This window comes from Pelecanus crispus, chromosome 1 (assembly GCF_030463565.1).
Source record: "Pelecanus crispus isolate bPelCri1 chromosome 1, bPelCri1.pri, whole genome shotgun sequence".
Classification (NCBI taxonomy): Eukaryota; Metazoa; Chordata; class Aves; order Pelecaniformes; family Pelecanidae; genus Pelecanus; species Pelecanus crispus.
In genome coordinates, this window is record NC_134643.1 from 166,729,441 (window position 1) to 166,744,076 (window position 14,636).

The 14,636-nt window shown below is 38.3% G+C and overlaps 1 protein-coding gene across 1 annotated transcript in view; it reads right to left on the minus strand.

The window, feature by feature from the left end:
* The window catches only part of UBAC2 (UBA domain containing 2), a 109,930-nt gene that overhangs the window by 28,480 nt on the left and 66,814 nt on the right, over positions 1-14,636 (minus strand). The window contains 2 exon segments of the mRNA XM_075717652.1: positions 3,399-3,446; positions 5,383-5,506. Of these exon segments, the coding sequence (XP_075573767.1) occupies positions 3,399-3,446; positions 5,383-5,506 (172 nt within the window).

The window sequence follows — 14,636 nt, forward strand, 5'->3', positions numbered from 1 at the left end:
TTACTTCTTGAAGCAGGTATGCTGTAGCTATGATTGAGTGAGCCTTGACATGCCCCTCAAATTTCAACTCTGCAAGAGTATAGCAATAAGAAAAGTAAGCCAAACACCTAAGAGATTTTAAAGGGAGGGAAAAAAAGGGAGAGAAGATGGGTTGATATGTATGCGTCCAATGACACATTCAAGTGGATACCATTTTCTAAGGTGTTTTGACTGTTTAAAGAAAAAAAAGTAGTAGGGAAATTGTTTCTGGCCTTCACTAAACTGAGGGATATGCATTATATGGAAGCACTTCTGTAAACAACTACTGAAAGAATTTCTGGCTTAAATGGAAATAGGTTGTATGACTTTCATGATGCACCTGCACCTCTAATACGAAGTTTCCTAATTTTATGACATAAACCCCTCCCCATCATAAGAAACAAATCTGGACTGTATGCACCAAGTATGGTATATTCCTGGCAAAAAAACAATCACAAGAAACTAAATTAGTCTCATGAAGTATAAGAATAACAACATCAGATTTGCGAATTTGTTTACAGTCTACTTCTTAAATTCTCCCTTTCTTGTAAATAAGCCCCATGTATTTAAACAGCATGTTTTACACAACATACCAGCAACTGAAATTACCAGGCCCATAATGACATACCAAAAGAATGGTAATTGAGGGATACTCCAGTTTCACCTGGAGAGTAAAGAAGCTGCCTTTAAGAGTGCATTCCTGTGTTGATTCAAAATTAGAGATCTAAGGAGATATACCTTATGGGAAAGACACAAAGAGTAGACCTTTTGTATTCCAATAACAAAACATGTGCTGTAATCTCCGTAACTGAGAACAATCCAGTGTCAAACTACAAATTCTAAAATTCCCTGTCACCAGGCACATTACATCAATGCCTATCTGCGTACACAGACTCATACACACATGCAAACACATTTCTGTAATGACGGCATCACTCAAAACTACTGAAAGCAAGAACTCAAGGTGGTACAATTCCCAGTTGCTCTACACCCTGCCTGGCATTCACAGGGAAGTCTAACAGCATTAGCAAGGATCAACACAGAAATCAATCTCCAGTGCCACATCTTGTACCTGGAAAGTCAGATCCTGTTTAGACTAAGAGTGTTCATTACATGTTAAAATATAAATTGTGAGAATTTAAGTAAACCTAAACCGGGAACATGGTGAAGAGAAAGTGGAAACTGACAACAATTCAGAAATCGTGCTGGCACCATCTGTTTTATAACTCCGCGTAAGCAGAAGTGCAACAAAAGCTAAATTGCAGAACAGCAACATATACAGTCATATGAGTGTCTAAGTGCTCTTTAGAGCTAAAAATACAGACAGTGAAGTGTCCAACAGGCAATGAACTAGTGACTAAATATCACACCTAGCTGACTTGGTGTTCATGCATTTTACTCAGCCTTTTTGTACAAATACATGAAAACTTGATTCAACAAAGATATAGTATGTTAGAAAATGTCAAGAATTACAAAATACATAAGTTGTTGGAATGACTTAATACTCATTTGACAACCTACATATTTCTGTAATTGTACATATACATGTTATCAATTATTTACACTTGTAGTGCTAAAAGGTGCGTTGACAGTGTTTCATATCCCTCTTCAGATTATTTAATACACTGTGAAACTTTACTCCTTTATCAAGTTTTCGCAAAAGATGCCAAATTATAATTTCTAACAGAGGAGAAAAAGAGACTTCTTATTGACATAAGTGTGACAGATATGCTGTGCAAAAAATGGCTGAAATTCATAACATGAGCTTCTTTCCGGATTGTAGCACTTTTTACAAAACAGTACAGTGCAGCTCTCTGCTTGCTGCAGAAGAAATTAAGACTGAAAACACATCATCACAGATGATGACTTAATTCATGCTGACTGAAGCAATATGAAAACTTCAAATGATTTTTTTAAGCCTTCCGTGAAAGAGAAAGTTCAATTTATTCCTATGAACTTATACCTGTGTAAAACACACTGTCAACCTGCAATTAAAAAAAAGGTAATTTATGAAAAAGAATCCTAAGAAAGTTATTTTATTCAGCTGAATAAAACTATGCATTAAAAGGGAATTAAAATAAGAACTGCACAATATATTATGAAAAAAAAAATATTTGAGCCATTCTTTGTAAGTCTGTATAACCAAGTATAAATACAGTTCCTGCCACCAGGAAAGAGGGAGTTAAAACGCCTTTCCTTTTCTTTCCTTTCTTCCCTTCCCTCTCTAATGAACACCTGTTCAAAAGGAAGGGCTATTAAAAGAGCCAGAAGAGTAACAGGAAGGCTAGTATGTTTGGAGGAAGTCACAGATCCTTCGGCGGGCACAGAGGCTTGGGCTAATCTCCAGGACAGAGAAATTCTGGTTTGTTAGTTACACTGTTTTCATTGATATTTATGGTCAGACCAAATTGCTGAGCGGACTTCACTATTTACTGCTCCATCACTCCTGTTAGTTATACTGCGAGCTCACAGACTATTTTGGAACAGTCAATGCAAATGGTAAGAGACCAAACTACTGAGTTATAGCATCAATATGTGAAGTGTCCCACAGGCATTTTGCTCTGAGCTCACCGCAAATTCAAATTCTAAATAGCAAGGGCACAATTTAAGTTCTTCTTAAGATTGCATCAACTTAATAATGAGCTTCTTTGGAAGAGGTGGCACTTTCATTGTTTGAAAAGCAGACAGTATTTTGGGCTAAGAAATCAGAGTCTGAGCTCCTATTTCCTAAGTCTGTAAAATTTTAAAAGCAGCTTATCAGTATCTAACAATGCAGAAGACTTAGTACAATCTCTTTTAGCACTAAGCGCCTTAGTACTAAGAACAGAGTCGGCAAGGAAAAAGACAGACCACACCAACTTTATCTCACTGGCGTGAAGAAAGTGATTTTGCACTCTTTACTACCGTTATCACAGTGAGAAATGGCTATACTACGGATGTCCTAGGAGAACAGCAAAGGATGAAAAATCCTCACAGCAAAGTTGTTAAAAGCTGCTTTTTGGAAGAAAAGCTTGAGGCTTGCTGAAAACTGAAAAAAAAAAAATAACCAATACAGTAAACATTGCTACCATTTCCTCAATAGTTTAATTTATAATTGTGGGTCTAAAGCTATATCCATGGCAGTAAAATTAATTTTAGGAGTCAGAGAGCAGTGGCACCCTGCAAATATTAACCAGCTCTTTTGTTGTCTGTCAGTTTATCACCAGCCAGCCAATGCTTTACACCTTTGGAAGCTAAAGATGAAAAATTTCTACTTACTGTCACAAATAAAAACATTACTTACTAATTTCTGTTCTTTTTGAGTCCAAATATACTGCACCGATTGTATACATAATAGAGTGTTTTAAGCAACACATGATTTTTAAAACAGTAAGACTTACCAATCCACTTAAGGCTAAAATCCAGATGTAGGAACCAGAGGTTAAGAGCTAGAAGACAAGAGCAGTGATTTAAAATTTTAATTTTACAAAGCTGTTGCTGTCTGAACTACTATGTTGCAATATTATATAGGCTATGTACTTATCATGACAATGGGAGAAGTCAGACATTTATTGCTGTGAAAATTCAGTTCAACATTAAAAAAAGATGTATTCCAGAAGTAGCAGAAGTGCAAAAAACACAGGGGTCCACAATTGTTCTCCTTCTACAGAACAATACATTTTATTTTCATATAGCATACCAAGTATAACAGGATGTCAGTTATAGGCTGCACAGAAAAACAAGTCTGAAAGATAGACTGAAGCAAAGGAAATGACTCAGCAGCAACAGGAGAAGAGTTCCAAGCTGGGCATGCAGGGCAAATGAAGCTCTCAGACACGCATTCACGGAGACACTAAGCATGAGCATCAAAATTAAAGCAATAAAGATCTCACCCAGTGGCACACGTCGACACGAAATCACAGAAATAGGTCGGAGTGAATTTAAAAAAAAATCCTGATAAACCAACAGGGCAGCCCATTGTTTCTAGTGAAGTATGTGATTAATCACCTGGAGAAGGTTATTACCAATTGGAAAAATGGGCTGAATATTAGACTGATACTGGTTACTAAAATAGTTCTGCACAATGTCAACTGAATCATGAGAACACCTTCCCTCTAGACTTCTGACTACGGAAAGAATGACTTGAGATAAGGGCAGAGCTTACAAATGAGGAGAAGGCAAATGATTTTTCCCTCAGCCTCTGTGTGACGGCAGCAACAGTTCTGTACGCAGCAGGGAAAGATCTAGCGATGATACAGTGATTAGTAACAGCAGTGGTATGTATCAGAGGTGGTGTGTGTATGAAAGCAAAAGGCAAAGGACACTATGAAAAAGAGCTCAGAAAATATCATGGCTTTCCCAAAGACTGGAATAATTGGTGGGTTCAGAAGAGAGGAAACAAGATTTCTAGAAGATCAAGAAAATAAGGTACTAGAGCAGAAACTGAACGAATCCAAAGGCTCAAGAGCAAAAGGGATGAATGAAACGTTCATGTGGAGTACGAGTCAATATTCTGAAACTGACCATTCATTCTAAAATACTCTCGACCACACTTCACGTAACTATGGTGCTTTCCGTTGCTAGTGTTAGAGCTATTTTTGAGTCCCTGGAATATATAAAAATGAGTATAATTTCTCATAAGTTTGCACATCTCCTGTTTCATAATTCAGGTTGTGACAAGAGTGTCCATTCATTTCTAAGCTGCTGGGTTTTTTTTTTGTTGTTGTTGTTCTGAACAACTACTGCCTTTCTGTACCAAGTACCTATATTTTTCCACTCATATTTAACATAATACTACATGATATTGTTGTGCTTTAAATTACACTACTTTAAATTACCTGTCACATGGTAATGCTTGATATACAAATAATATTAATTTATATAAAAGTGGAATTCAGCCAAAACCTTGATTATTTACCACAGTCTTACCATAGAAAAATACTGTATTCTGTAGCTTGCTTTGAGCTCTAACAGACAAGGGGAAAATAAACAAAGTCAAGAATATAAGCAAATTAGAAAGGTAGAAGATACATGTGCCTTAGCATCAGGTTCTGTTTTCATCTCTTTTCTTCTAGTTAATTTTGTTGACCAAAAAAAACCCCACCAAAACCCCCAAATTGTAGAATTGTCTATTACATTTTCCTGTGCAAGACAATCAAGACAGAAGACAATGGAAGAACAGGTCACTTGACCACCACTTCAGCATGTAGAAATGCATACTAGCAACACACATTTTTCAATATTTTAGTTGATGGGACAGTCACTAGCTAAACATATGTGGAATCATACATGTGGAAGCATCAAAATTCATAGATGAACATACAGAAATACTAACTACTACATTAATAATTCATTAAAAGATGAACAAGCAAGTACATACCATACCTGTAAACCCAATATGTAGACCAGTGTCTTGTTTGTGATAGAAAAGTGGCCTAATACTTGTGTCACCTGCACTCTTGGAATGGAGGAATAAAATGGTACAAACAGCGCAAACACAGGACCCAAGCTGCAAAAAGAAAGATAAAGATGGTCAGTAAGAATGATACTAGAAACAGTAGTGTAAAAGAATCAAACGTAATTAATCCTAAGTATATAACAATCAAAATGTTGCAGACTTTGCAAACACAGATCTTCCTTGGGAACCAACGATTAGATAACTTGTGGCATTCAGGGTAATAGATTCATTAGCAAAGAACAACAGGTGACAAAAAGTATCTTATTTCCGAATGTTTAGGACTGGAGGCAGCAGAGAAGGCAACATATTTAGTCTAATAGCAGACTGTTTCTATAAAATACAGCACACAAAAACAACAGCAGTAGTCTCCTGCATCAGAACAAAACCTCTTTGGTTCAAATGGACAAATAGTAAGGACTATAGCTTTCCCAAATGGTTATAGAAACCCCTTCACTTATGAAGTTAAGCTCCTATTATTCACCCAGGCGTAAGGTGTTAGAGGATTGCCAATAGACTGCAGTATCTACGATGGGAATGTTGACTGTTTGATTTAACTTCCTTTTGCCAGTGACTTCCATGGCCCTACAAATAACTAACTTTCTTTAGGGTCCTCACCTTAATCACAGCACAAGATGTTTTATTAAGTTTCTAAACCCTCACTGGAAGCAGTTTCATAGAATTTAAGACGCAAGCACCTTTTACAATGACCAGATACCTAGATTGAACTTGTGAAAATAAACTAGTGCATTTCATCCATATACCCAGATACCAAGCCTGTGTTCCTCATGATAAAACACCCAGAAAACTAAACCATGTATTAAAGACAACAGGAGAAGCCACAGCAGAGCCGATGCCAAAGGCATGGATATGGGAGATTCTAGAAGAAAAATACTTCCTAGGATGGAGAAGGGGAAGGAAAAAAGGGCACGTCAGGTAGACATGACGTGCTCCACTGGCTGTGACCTCTAGGCAGCAAGCTGCAGGCAGCAGGCCGGGGGGGCGTTCAGCAAAGCACACGTCTCCCCCGGCTGAATCCTCGCCTGTGGTTCTGTGCTGCCTTGTGTCCAACAGGCGTGGGATGCTGCATGGGGTAGTTTTTCCCTGCTCACCAGCTTACCAAAACTTTCAAGAGTTGCAGCTTCCACAGGCCTTTACATGAAAGGGATCTTACTATACTCAGCAGGAATTCTGCAAACAGCACAAAACAGGACCTAAGTAACTTGGAAGTGTTCACTCAGAAATATATTTCCCTTCCAGACGAACTACTAATAAGAGTAATACTATGTGAAATGATGGTCTGACTATTAAAACTTAGCATTTCCTGAATAACTGCCACATGCAACACCCACAGCTACGAAAAAAACACCTTCAAATATTATTTTTACTCGTTTAACGGGCTGTGGCTTAAGAGCATTTTGTTATCATTCTGTTTGTTATATTTGAAGTTCAGCTTGCTGAAAAGCTTCCTCTCTGAGGACTTAAATACAGTTTAGTTATAGAAACATTTTTAATACCATCCATTTAATACACAGTCAGATGCACTTGAATGTACAGAGAATGCTAACTCAGGAACTACTGACGAACATTTAATTTTGTGTATAATCCTTCTTACATAAACAAAAACCACCTGTATAAACACACACACCACATTCTTAAAATAAATTCAAATTATTTAAGTTGCAGGAGTTGATAGGCACAGCTCTAAGAGTGCCACATACAAAAATAGTTCTTCATCAAACATGCTTCCATTGTAGACAATATACACTGAAATAAATCGTTTTTTATAAGAGAGAAGAAAAACAAAGAAAAAAGATCTTTTCCCTTCTTAGAGAAGTAATTTTGAATTATTTCTTTCTACTCTTACCAAATGACCTGAGGGAGTACCACAGCTGTGGCATGCTTTTCAGGTTTTATTCCTCCTGTGATAAATAGTGACTCAGACACAGGGATTTCACATGCAAGAGTGCACTCAATCATAAGATGGGAAAGTACAAAAAGGAATTTCCCATGACTGCAAGTGCAATTTAAAAAGAGATTAGAGGATGTTAAAAGGTTCCTTAAATGTTAATATTCACCATTAATGTCACAGAGACCAGAGAAAGCACCACCCCAGTCCAGGGTAGTGATCCACGTAATTCAAAGTCCAGTGTCTGACACTGCTCAGTACCTGACAATCTAGAGGAGCTAGAGGATACCTAGTGATGGACCTTTTTTCCTAAAACAGTAAGTTCATAGACACCACAGACATATACCTCCAAAGACATCAGTTTTTGTTTTTTTAGATGGAGTTTGCATCTAGTATAAACAGCTATTACACAAATACCCAGTCAGGTATCTTTTTTTAAAATGTCAAAACTAGTGCCCTTCAAAATATTTTGTGAAACTCATTTGTACAGGTGACTCCACTGTGTGAAAATTTATTCCAATTAATTTTGAACCTTCACCCTCAACTTTCATTATATAATTCTGTACTTTTACATTGAAAACTTCAATTAATCTTTTCTGTTGCCTTCAGAATTTTCTATACATTACTCATGCCTTGTTTTAGAATGGAGATGCTGCTTGTCTACAGCAGGTCCATCAGAGAAGTTATCTACATAACAATACTAGAATATGACTGACATAGTAAGGACATAGTAAGGAAAATGTGGACCCACTGCCTGGTGGAAAATGGGACCTAGTGACAAAAGACATGAAAAAAGCCAAGGTACTTGATGCCTTTTTTGCCTCAGTTTTCACTGGTTAGTTTTGTCCTCAGGCCTCCCAGGCCCCTCAGCCTCCTGCGGGACTGGAGCAACACCTGCTGTAAAAGAAGAAAGGAAGCTCTTGAGCCCAACTGGCCATACAGGAGTCAACAGGACCAGATGGGATGTAGCTCAAGGAGCTGGGGGAGATGGCCGATGTTACTATCACTGAAACACTGGTGATCCCGGCAGGTTCCTGATGACTGGAAAAATGAAAATGTCACACCCATCTTCAAGGAGGGCAAGAAGAGGATTCGGACACCTACAAGCCTCACCTCTGTCTCAGGGAAAGTTATAGAGCAAATCTCCTAGAAGCCATTGCCAGCCACATGACGGACAAGGTGATTGCTAATATCCCATATGGATTTACCAAGGATGACTCTGGTGCTGTGGACAAGGAAGGGGAAGGCAGTGAATGTTGTACATTCTGACTTTAGGATGGCCTTTGACTCAGTCTCCTCATGTGTCCTTGAAGAAAGACTGGGGAGATATGGACTGGATAAACAGATCTGAGGGAAACTGGCTGCACCGCCGGACTCAAACGGTTCTGACCAGCAGTCTGAAGTCCAAGTGGCAGCCAGTTACTAGGAACTTCCCTCAGGGATCCACACTGGGGCCAACACTATTTATTGTCTTTATTAACGACCTGGATGATGGGACAGAGTGCACTTTCAGCAAGTTGGTGAATGACATCAACTTGGAGGGAGCAGTCAATACTTTGGAGAGCGGGGCTGCATTCAGGTAGTCCTTGATGGGCTGGAGAAATGGGCTGACAGGAACCATACAGAGTTCAACAAAAGCAAGTGCGAGGTCTTCCACCTGGGTTGGAATAACCCTGTGCAGTGGTATAGACTGGCTAGAAAACAGATTTGAAGACAAGGAGCTGGAGAATCCTTTGAATGTTAATCAGAAGTTCATCCTTTGCAGGAAAGGTCAATCGCATACAGGGCTGCATTATCAAAAGCATAGTCACCAGGCCAAGAGAAACAATTGCTCAGGACTCCTGAGCCTGAACTTGAATCATTGTGTCTGCTTTTGGGCTCTTTGCTTCAAGAAAGGCATTGATACACTGGAGCAAGTGCAGCTGGGGCTAACGATGGTCCAGTACTGTACCAGGTTGCCTGGAGCTAGGATATCCACCCTCAGAGGTACAGCCTGGTCACACAGCCCTAAGTAACCTGTTCTTGTTGGACATGCTTTGAACCCACAGTTGAACTAGATGACTGACAGAGGTCCTGACAAACCTAAGCTACTCTATTATTCTGTGAATAATCAAAGCCTTGTTCCTGAAGCGCATAATCACTGGAAGGATTTCTGTTCCTGTATTTCACTAGACAGGCACAAACACCCTTCCATGTACTGTAAATAAAAGGACTGGTTCTTAACTCTTTTAATTATGTTAATTAATTGTTTGGTAACATATAGTCAGATTCAACACCTACAAGCGGAAAACATACTCTTATTGAAGGACTACTTCAATTCTCTCTTTTCCTTCACTTCTCTCTTTTTCTCTTATTCTTGCTTTTCCCCTCATCCATTTTAATCTCCTTTCCTCTACTTTCTCTCCTTTTCCATAGACCTTCGTCCCTGCCCTTTGTTCATTATACTATATCAGGGACATCCTTTCAAGTGCCATGATTAACTTCTACTAGAAATTTGAGATATCTGTGTACAAAGAAGGGCCATAGACACAAATACATGTTGATCCTAAATGGAGTTTATGCCCACTTCATGTTTAGGAAGTTAATTTCAGTCACGTGGGTTAGAAAATAAAATTTTCAAACAAAACAGAAAACGCTAAAACATGAAAGATTAAATTCTAGAGTTTGAACACTCTATATGGACACCATGTCCATGCCAAAGGTGTATTACAATAGCAGGCTCTACAACAATTATATCCTAATTTTGAAAAGCATGTTAAAATTCAACATTTGCAGTCAAAAAGAAACACAACAGACCAGATGGGAACATTCTACATTGTATGAAGTGGTGAGACTGGTTTTGCACAGAGGAAAAAAACAACTCGAAGAAATAATAACCTTGAAAAAAATAAACCAGAGATGTAGAAACTACTGGCAGAGAAGAATGAATCAGGGGAAAGTACTTCTCATAAGAGAAGCACACTATTTAAAGTTTAAAAGGGTGAATACTAAATGCAGATTAAAATAAAACATTTTAACATTAGTAAATATATGCACAAATTACAGAAAAAAATGGTTCTAAAACGTATGAACAAATGGATGGAAAGCTAAATGTTACTTCTGCAAAAATATCTGCTGTTGTCAATGGAAGTTCTGTGGGATTAAACTTGTGGGAATAATCTGTTATTTTATTCTGAATGACTCACTACACTTACTAACTGCGGTGCTGTATTTTTCCTCATTTAAGTTCTTCATAAAAACATTAACCTGACAAATTCACAACCACTATTTTTGGGGGACTAAAAATATCAGTTATAAAAGCAGCTGCAGATAATACAGAGCATGTAAACAGTGTGCTTGTAATTCAAGTTACTAAGTTACTTCAGTACTCTGCATTCCTACAGGCTGTCCAGACACTGCCATACTACACTTCAGGTGCCAGCCTTTATTCTGAAAATGTTAAACATTCTCAATAATATTCCTTAAAATTAGGTAACTCCCTGGCATATGACCACCATTGATAGTTGGGATCCTCTGCCTGATGGAGCTCAGGACTCAAAGGAACCATCTGTTGCACCCAACCTTTTCGCTACACATGAGCAGGACACCCCAGTGCCTGAGGCCTCTCAACAGCAGCAAAAGCATTAGGGTACTTTACCCAATACTCATGTATCTAACTGCAGATATTTCACAGGAATGCAGGAAGAAAGTGAAAAAAAAAAAACCCAAGACAAACCTTTAAGTTGTGCATCTTGAGGGGAAAAGAAAGGTTCCTCCTGTCCACAGATATCTCAGCAGAATCACTGCAACTTTGGGTTCAGTAAAATATGAGACCAACCAACCAACCCAACACTTTATAATCCCCTCATGAAGACAGAAGTCAGACACCTACCTCTCCTAAAAAACGCTTCATTTTTTAATGACAAGACTATCCAACAGTACATTCTGTAAACTGCTCAGCTCCATTGTAAACCAGTTTCAAGTTCCTTTCCCTTCCCATTTGTGAGCTAATCCAGACCTTTCCTCTTCTGCTGGCTAGAATCTTTCTTCCAATTTCGATTTTAATTTATTCACCACTAATAAGATGCTAACATATGTAATCATTATTCTTTAGCTTTTTCTAAAAAGATCAGTTAATCCTATCTCCCCCTCCACCTTTGTTGTGGAAAGCTGACTTACGGTACCTGACCATTTCTATTCTACCAGCCTGCTGCAATATACAACATAAAATTTCTTCAGTTAGGCATTCACAATATACTGCCCTCAGGCAAGCAATTACTGCAGATCATCAAAGAATTATTCAGCTTACAGCACTATGAAGATAATTTTTTTTTTATATCAAGACCCCTGTCCTTTATTTAATATATGATTAGCATGCTGCCATTCATGTGAAGGCCAAAGTACGGAGACGCAGGTGAAACCAATGCAGCGGTATAGGAATGGCTGGCCAAATCCTGTGCCGCAATTGAGTAGAGTATCACAGGGGCAACTATTAATAACTTATCAGTTAAGGATAAATGTCAGCTAGGTGTTACAGAGTTAGTTACCCATGCTTACTCACTGACAGTTGCAGCTCTGCATCAGATGTCTGCAGCAAGTGACTGATGGTGACAGCGTACCAGGTAGCTTTGCTTTCATGGCTGATCATATTAACCAAACGAGAGTGTGAGTTCAGCAAGAGGGAGGAGCATGCACCTTTCTAAAAGGCAGGGTCTCCCAGTGAATCCCATATTCGGCTAAGTCTGGCACATACACTAGAGCTAGGCAGAAGGCATATGAAGGTACATGGAAACATTGAAGGCATTTAGACGGCAGAGTATTTTGTTGAGGAGGTACAGTTCAACAGCTGTATTGAAATTTTAGTGTCCCAAGCTCATCTAAGCGTGGGTGCTTAATTTCTTCTTCATCTAGATTAACCTAACACATTTTATTTGGCCGCGGAGCTACCACGACTCACTGGTGAGTCATCATTTGCTGTTCCTCTAACTCAAGTCACTTGAGAAATCATGTCTGTCCACAAAGATTCATCTGTCTCCCAGAAAACAAAAGGAGTTAGTTTTGGAAAGAAAGGCAGTTTTGCAGTTAAGAAACAGGCTGGCTGGATTAATTTTCTGGTTGATCCATAAACACCCTGTGTAATTCAGAAGTCATTTCTTACCTTGGATAGTAGCTAAGGATATGGAATTGTAAAGCTAAATCCAGTACCATTTGTAAACTGCTCAAATAGAGTAGTGACTAAATAAGCAGACAGAAAATAGATCATCATAGGCATTATAACATACTGGTCAAAATATTAACTGCACTGCTTTGATGTCACCATCTCCGAAAGTAACAAATTAGTATATTAATTTACTCTCCTTGCGTGCCAAAAGCAAAACAGTAAGGTTTTGCACACAAATGGTAAAACCAAACATGTATCACACTTTTTGATACATGCCATTTCTTGGTTTAAATGTTCAAATCCTGGGACAGTCAAACAGATACTGGAGAAACAGCAGCTGTGTAAGCATAGAAAACAAACAGCTAGAAGGATACATAGTTAGTGAAAGAACACAATCTGCATCATTTAGCTCAAGTAATTAACATCACATCATGCTAGGCTGGATTGGTAGCTAATACATCACTGTGACTCGAAGGGTACAATCTAGCAATGTATCTTAATCAAAGGAAGGCAATATTTTATCAGATCAGAGCAGGAAACACATATTGGCATTATTTTATAATGGTAAGACTATGTTGAAATAAACATATGAAGCTGTGGTACTAATGCCAGCCCTTGAGCAAAGACTACTACATGCCTGTGTATCTCAAAATTTCCTGTTTCTACTACATATTTTTGCTGCTGGACAGGGAACCACATTGCAATATTACTTTGTGTACATATGAAGCAAGTTCCCTGTGCAATTTCCCTTTAAACAGTCTTTAATTCACATTACTTCATTTAAAGAGATTCTATTCTGTGATGAAGCTGAATAATTAAAAAATAATTCAAAAACAAGAAAGGAAAAAAAATCCAGTAAAAAAAGGACCAGTAAGTTCTCTCAAAGACTTTCTGAATCTGGTGTTAGAAGATAAATGCCCCATAAAAACTGAGGAGCTGAAAGCCCTAGTGAGCCCTTCAGCTCCCTGGCATCTAAGGGGAATCAAGCCACGCCTGCACTGGGAGTTCAGCACCAGAAAAAATCAGTGTATAGTGCCAACTAAACACTCCAAATAGATACAAAAGTAGCTCACAAGGCTCTACTTCATTCTGATAGAGGAAAAATGTTTCCCTTAAGACAAGGTACCTTTAGTAAATTTTAACTTTGTCGTTAGATCTGCATTTACTTTAGGCTTTCTGATGAGATGGACATGTTAGTCAAGATCATATCTCTGCACACCTCCAACACTGCAACGTCAGCAAACCCTTGTGCCGTGAACAGGGCCCTAACGTTTCCAAAGAGGCATTCCACTCTCTGCATGGGTTGGACCCGCCAAAAATAGCATCATCGTGCCTACTTGCTGGTTCTTTAAAATCAGGCCACTAAATGAGGCCACTTTAAAGATAAATAGTCCTTTGCAGTCATGAATGATCAGTATGAGTTTTTGGGGAAAATCCCAGGTAACTCTCAACCACAGCTTCTAACAGCAAATGACAGGATTTTCCATCTATCTCTGATCTCCAAAATCCTCTCACACACAATTTAACTCACATCAATGTTTTTTACCCAGAAACAAGGCTATTCCAGGTAACAATGGGTTACCTCACAATTTGACATCCCATTCCTTTCCTATTGCCTAGCCACCCATTCTTATCAATAACATTTTAGGGGAATCAAATTTGTGTTTTAAAAGCTTTTTATCTTTAATGTATTTACCTTATACATGTATTAATTATTATTGTTATTATTACCATCATCCTTGCTCAAAATGCAATAAACAGCTTACAAAGGCACACATCCTCATTACTCTCTCAAACCACGAGAGTTCAACTCCCTCATATATTTTCGAAGGGCATTTCTGTAAAGACTTGTCATTACGATACTAAAACAGTGTTGGGAATGTACATGGGCTGTCGAGATGTCTGTTTTTACGCAGCATCTCAGTGTGCCTCAGTTCTGAGGTTTTCTTGTGCTGTGTCAGATCTGATCAGTAAGAAGCAGTCTTAAAGCATGTACTGATCACACAGCTCTTTGCTACAAACTAAATTTAAGTTATTTTTAAATGCAAATGGTATACAAAGTTTTTAACTTTTTTTCCCCAGGATTTTAGTTGGTCAACAATTAGTCAAGTAAACCTCTGGGTAAAGTCCCTTCT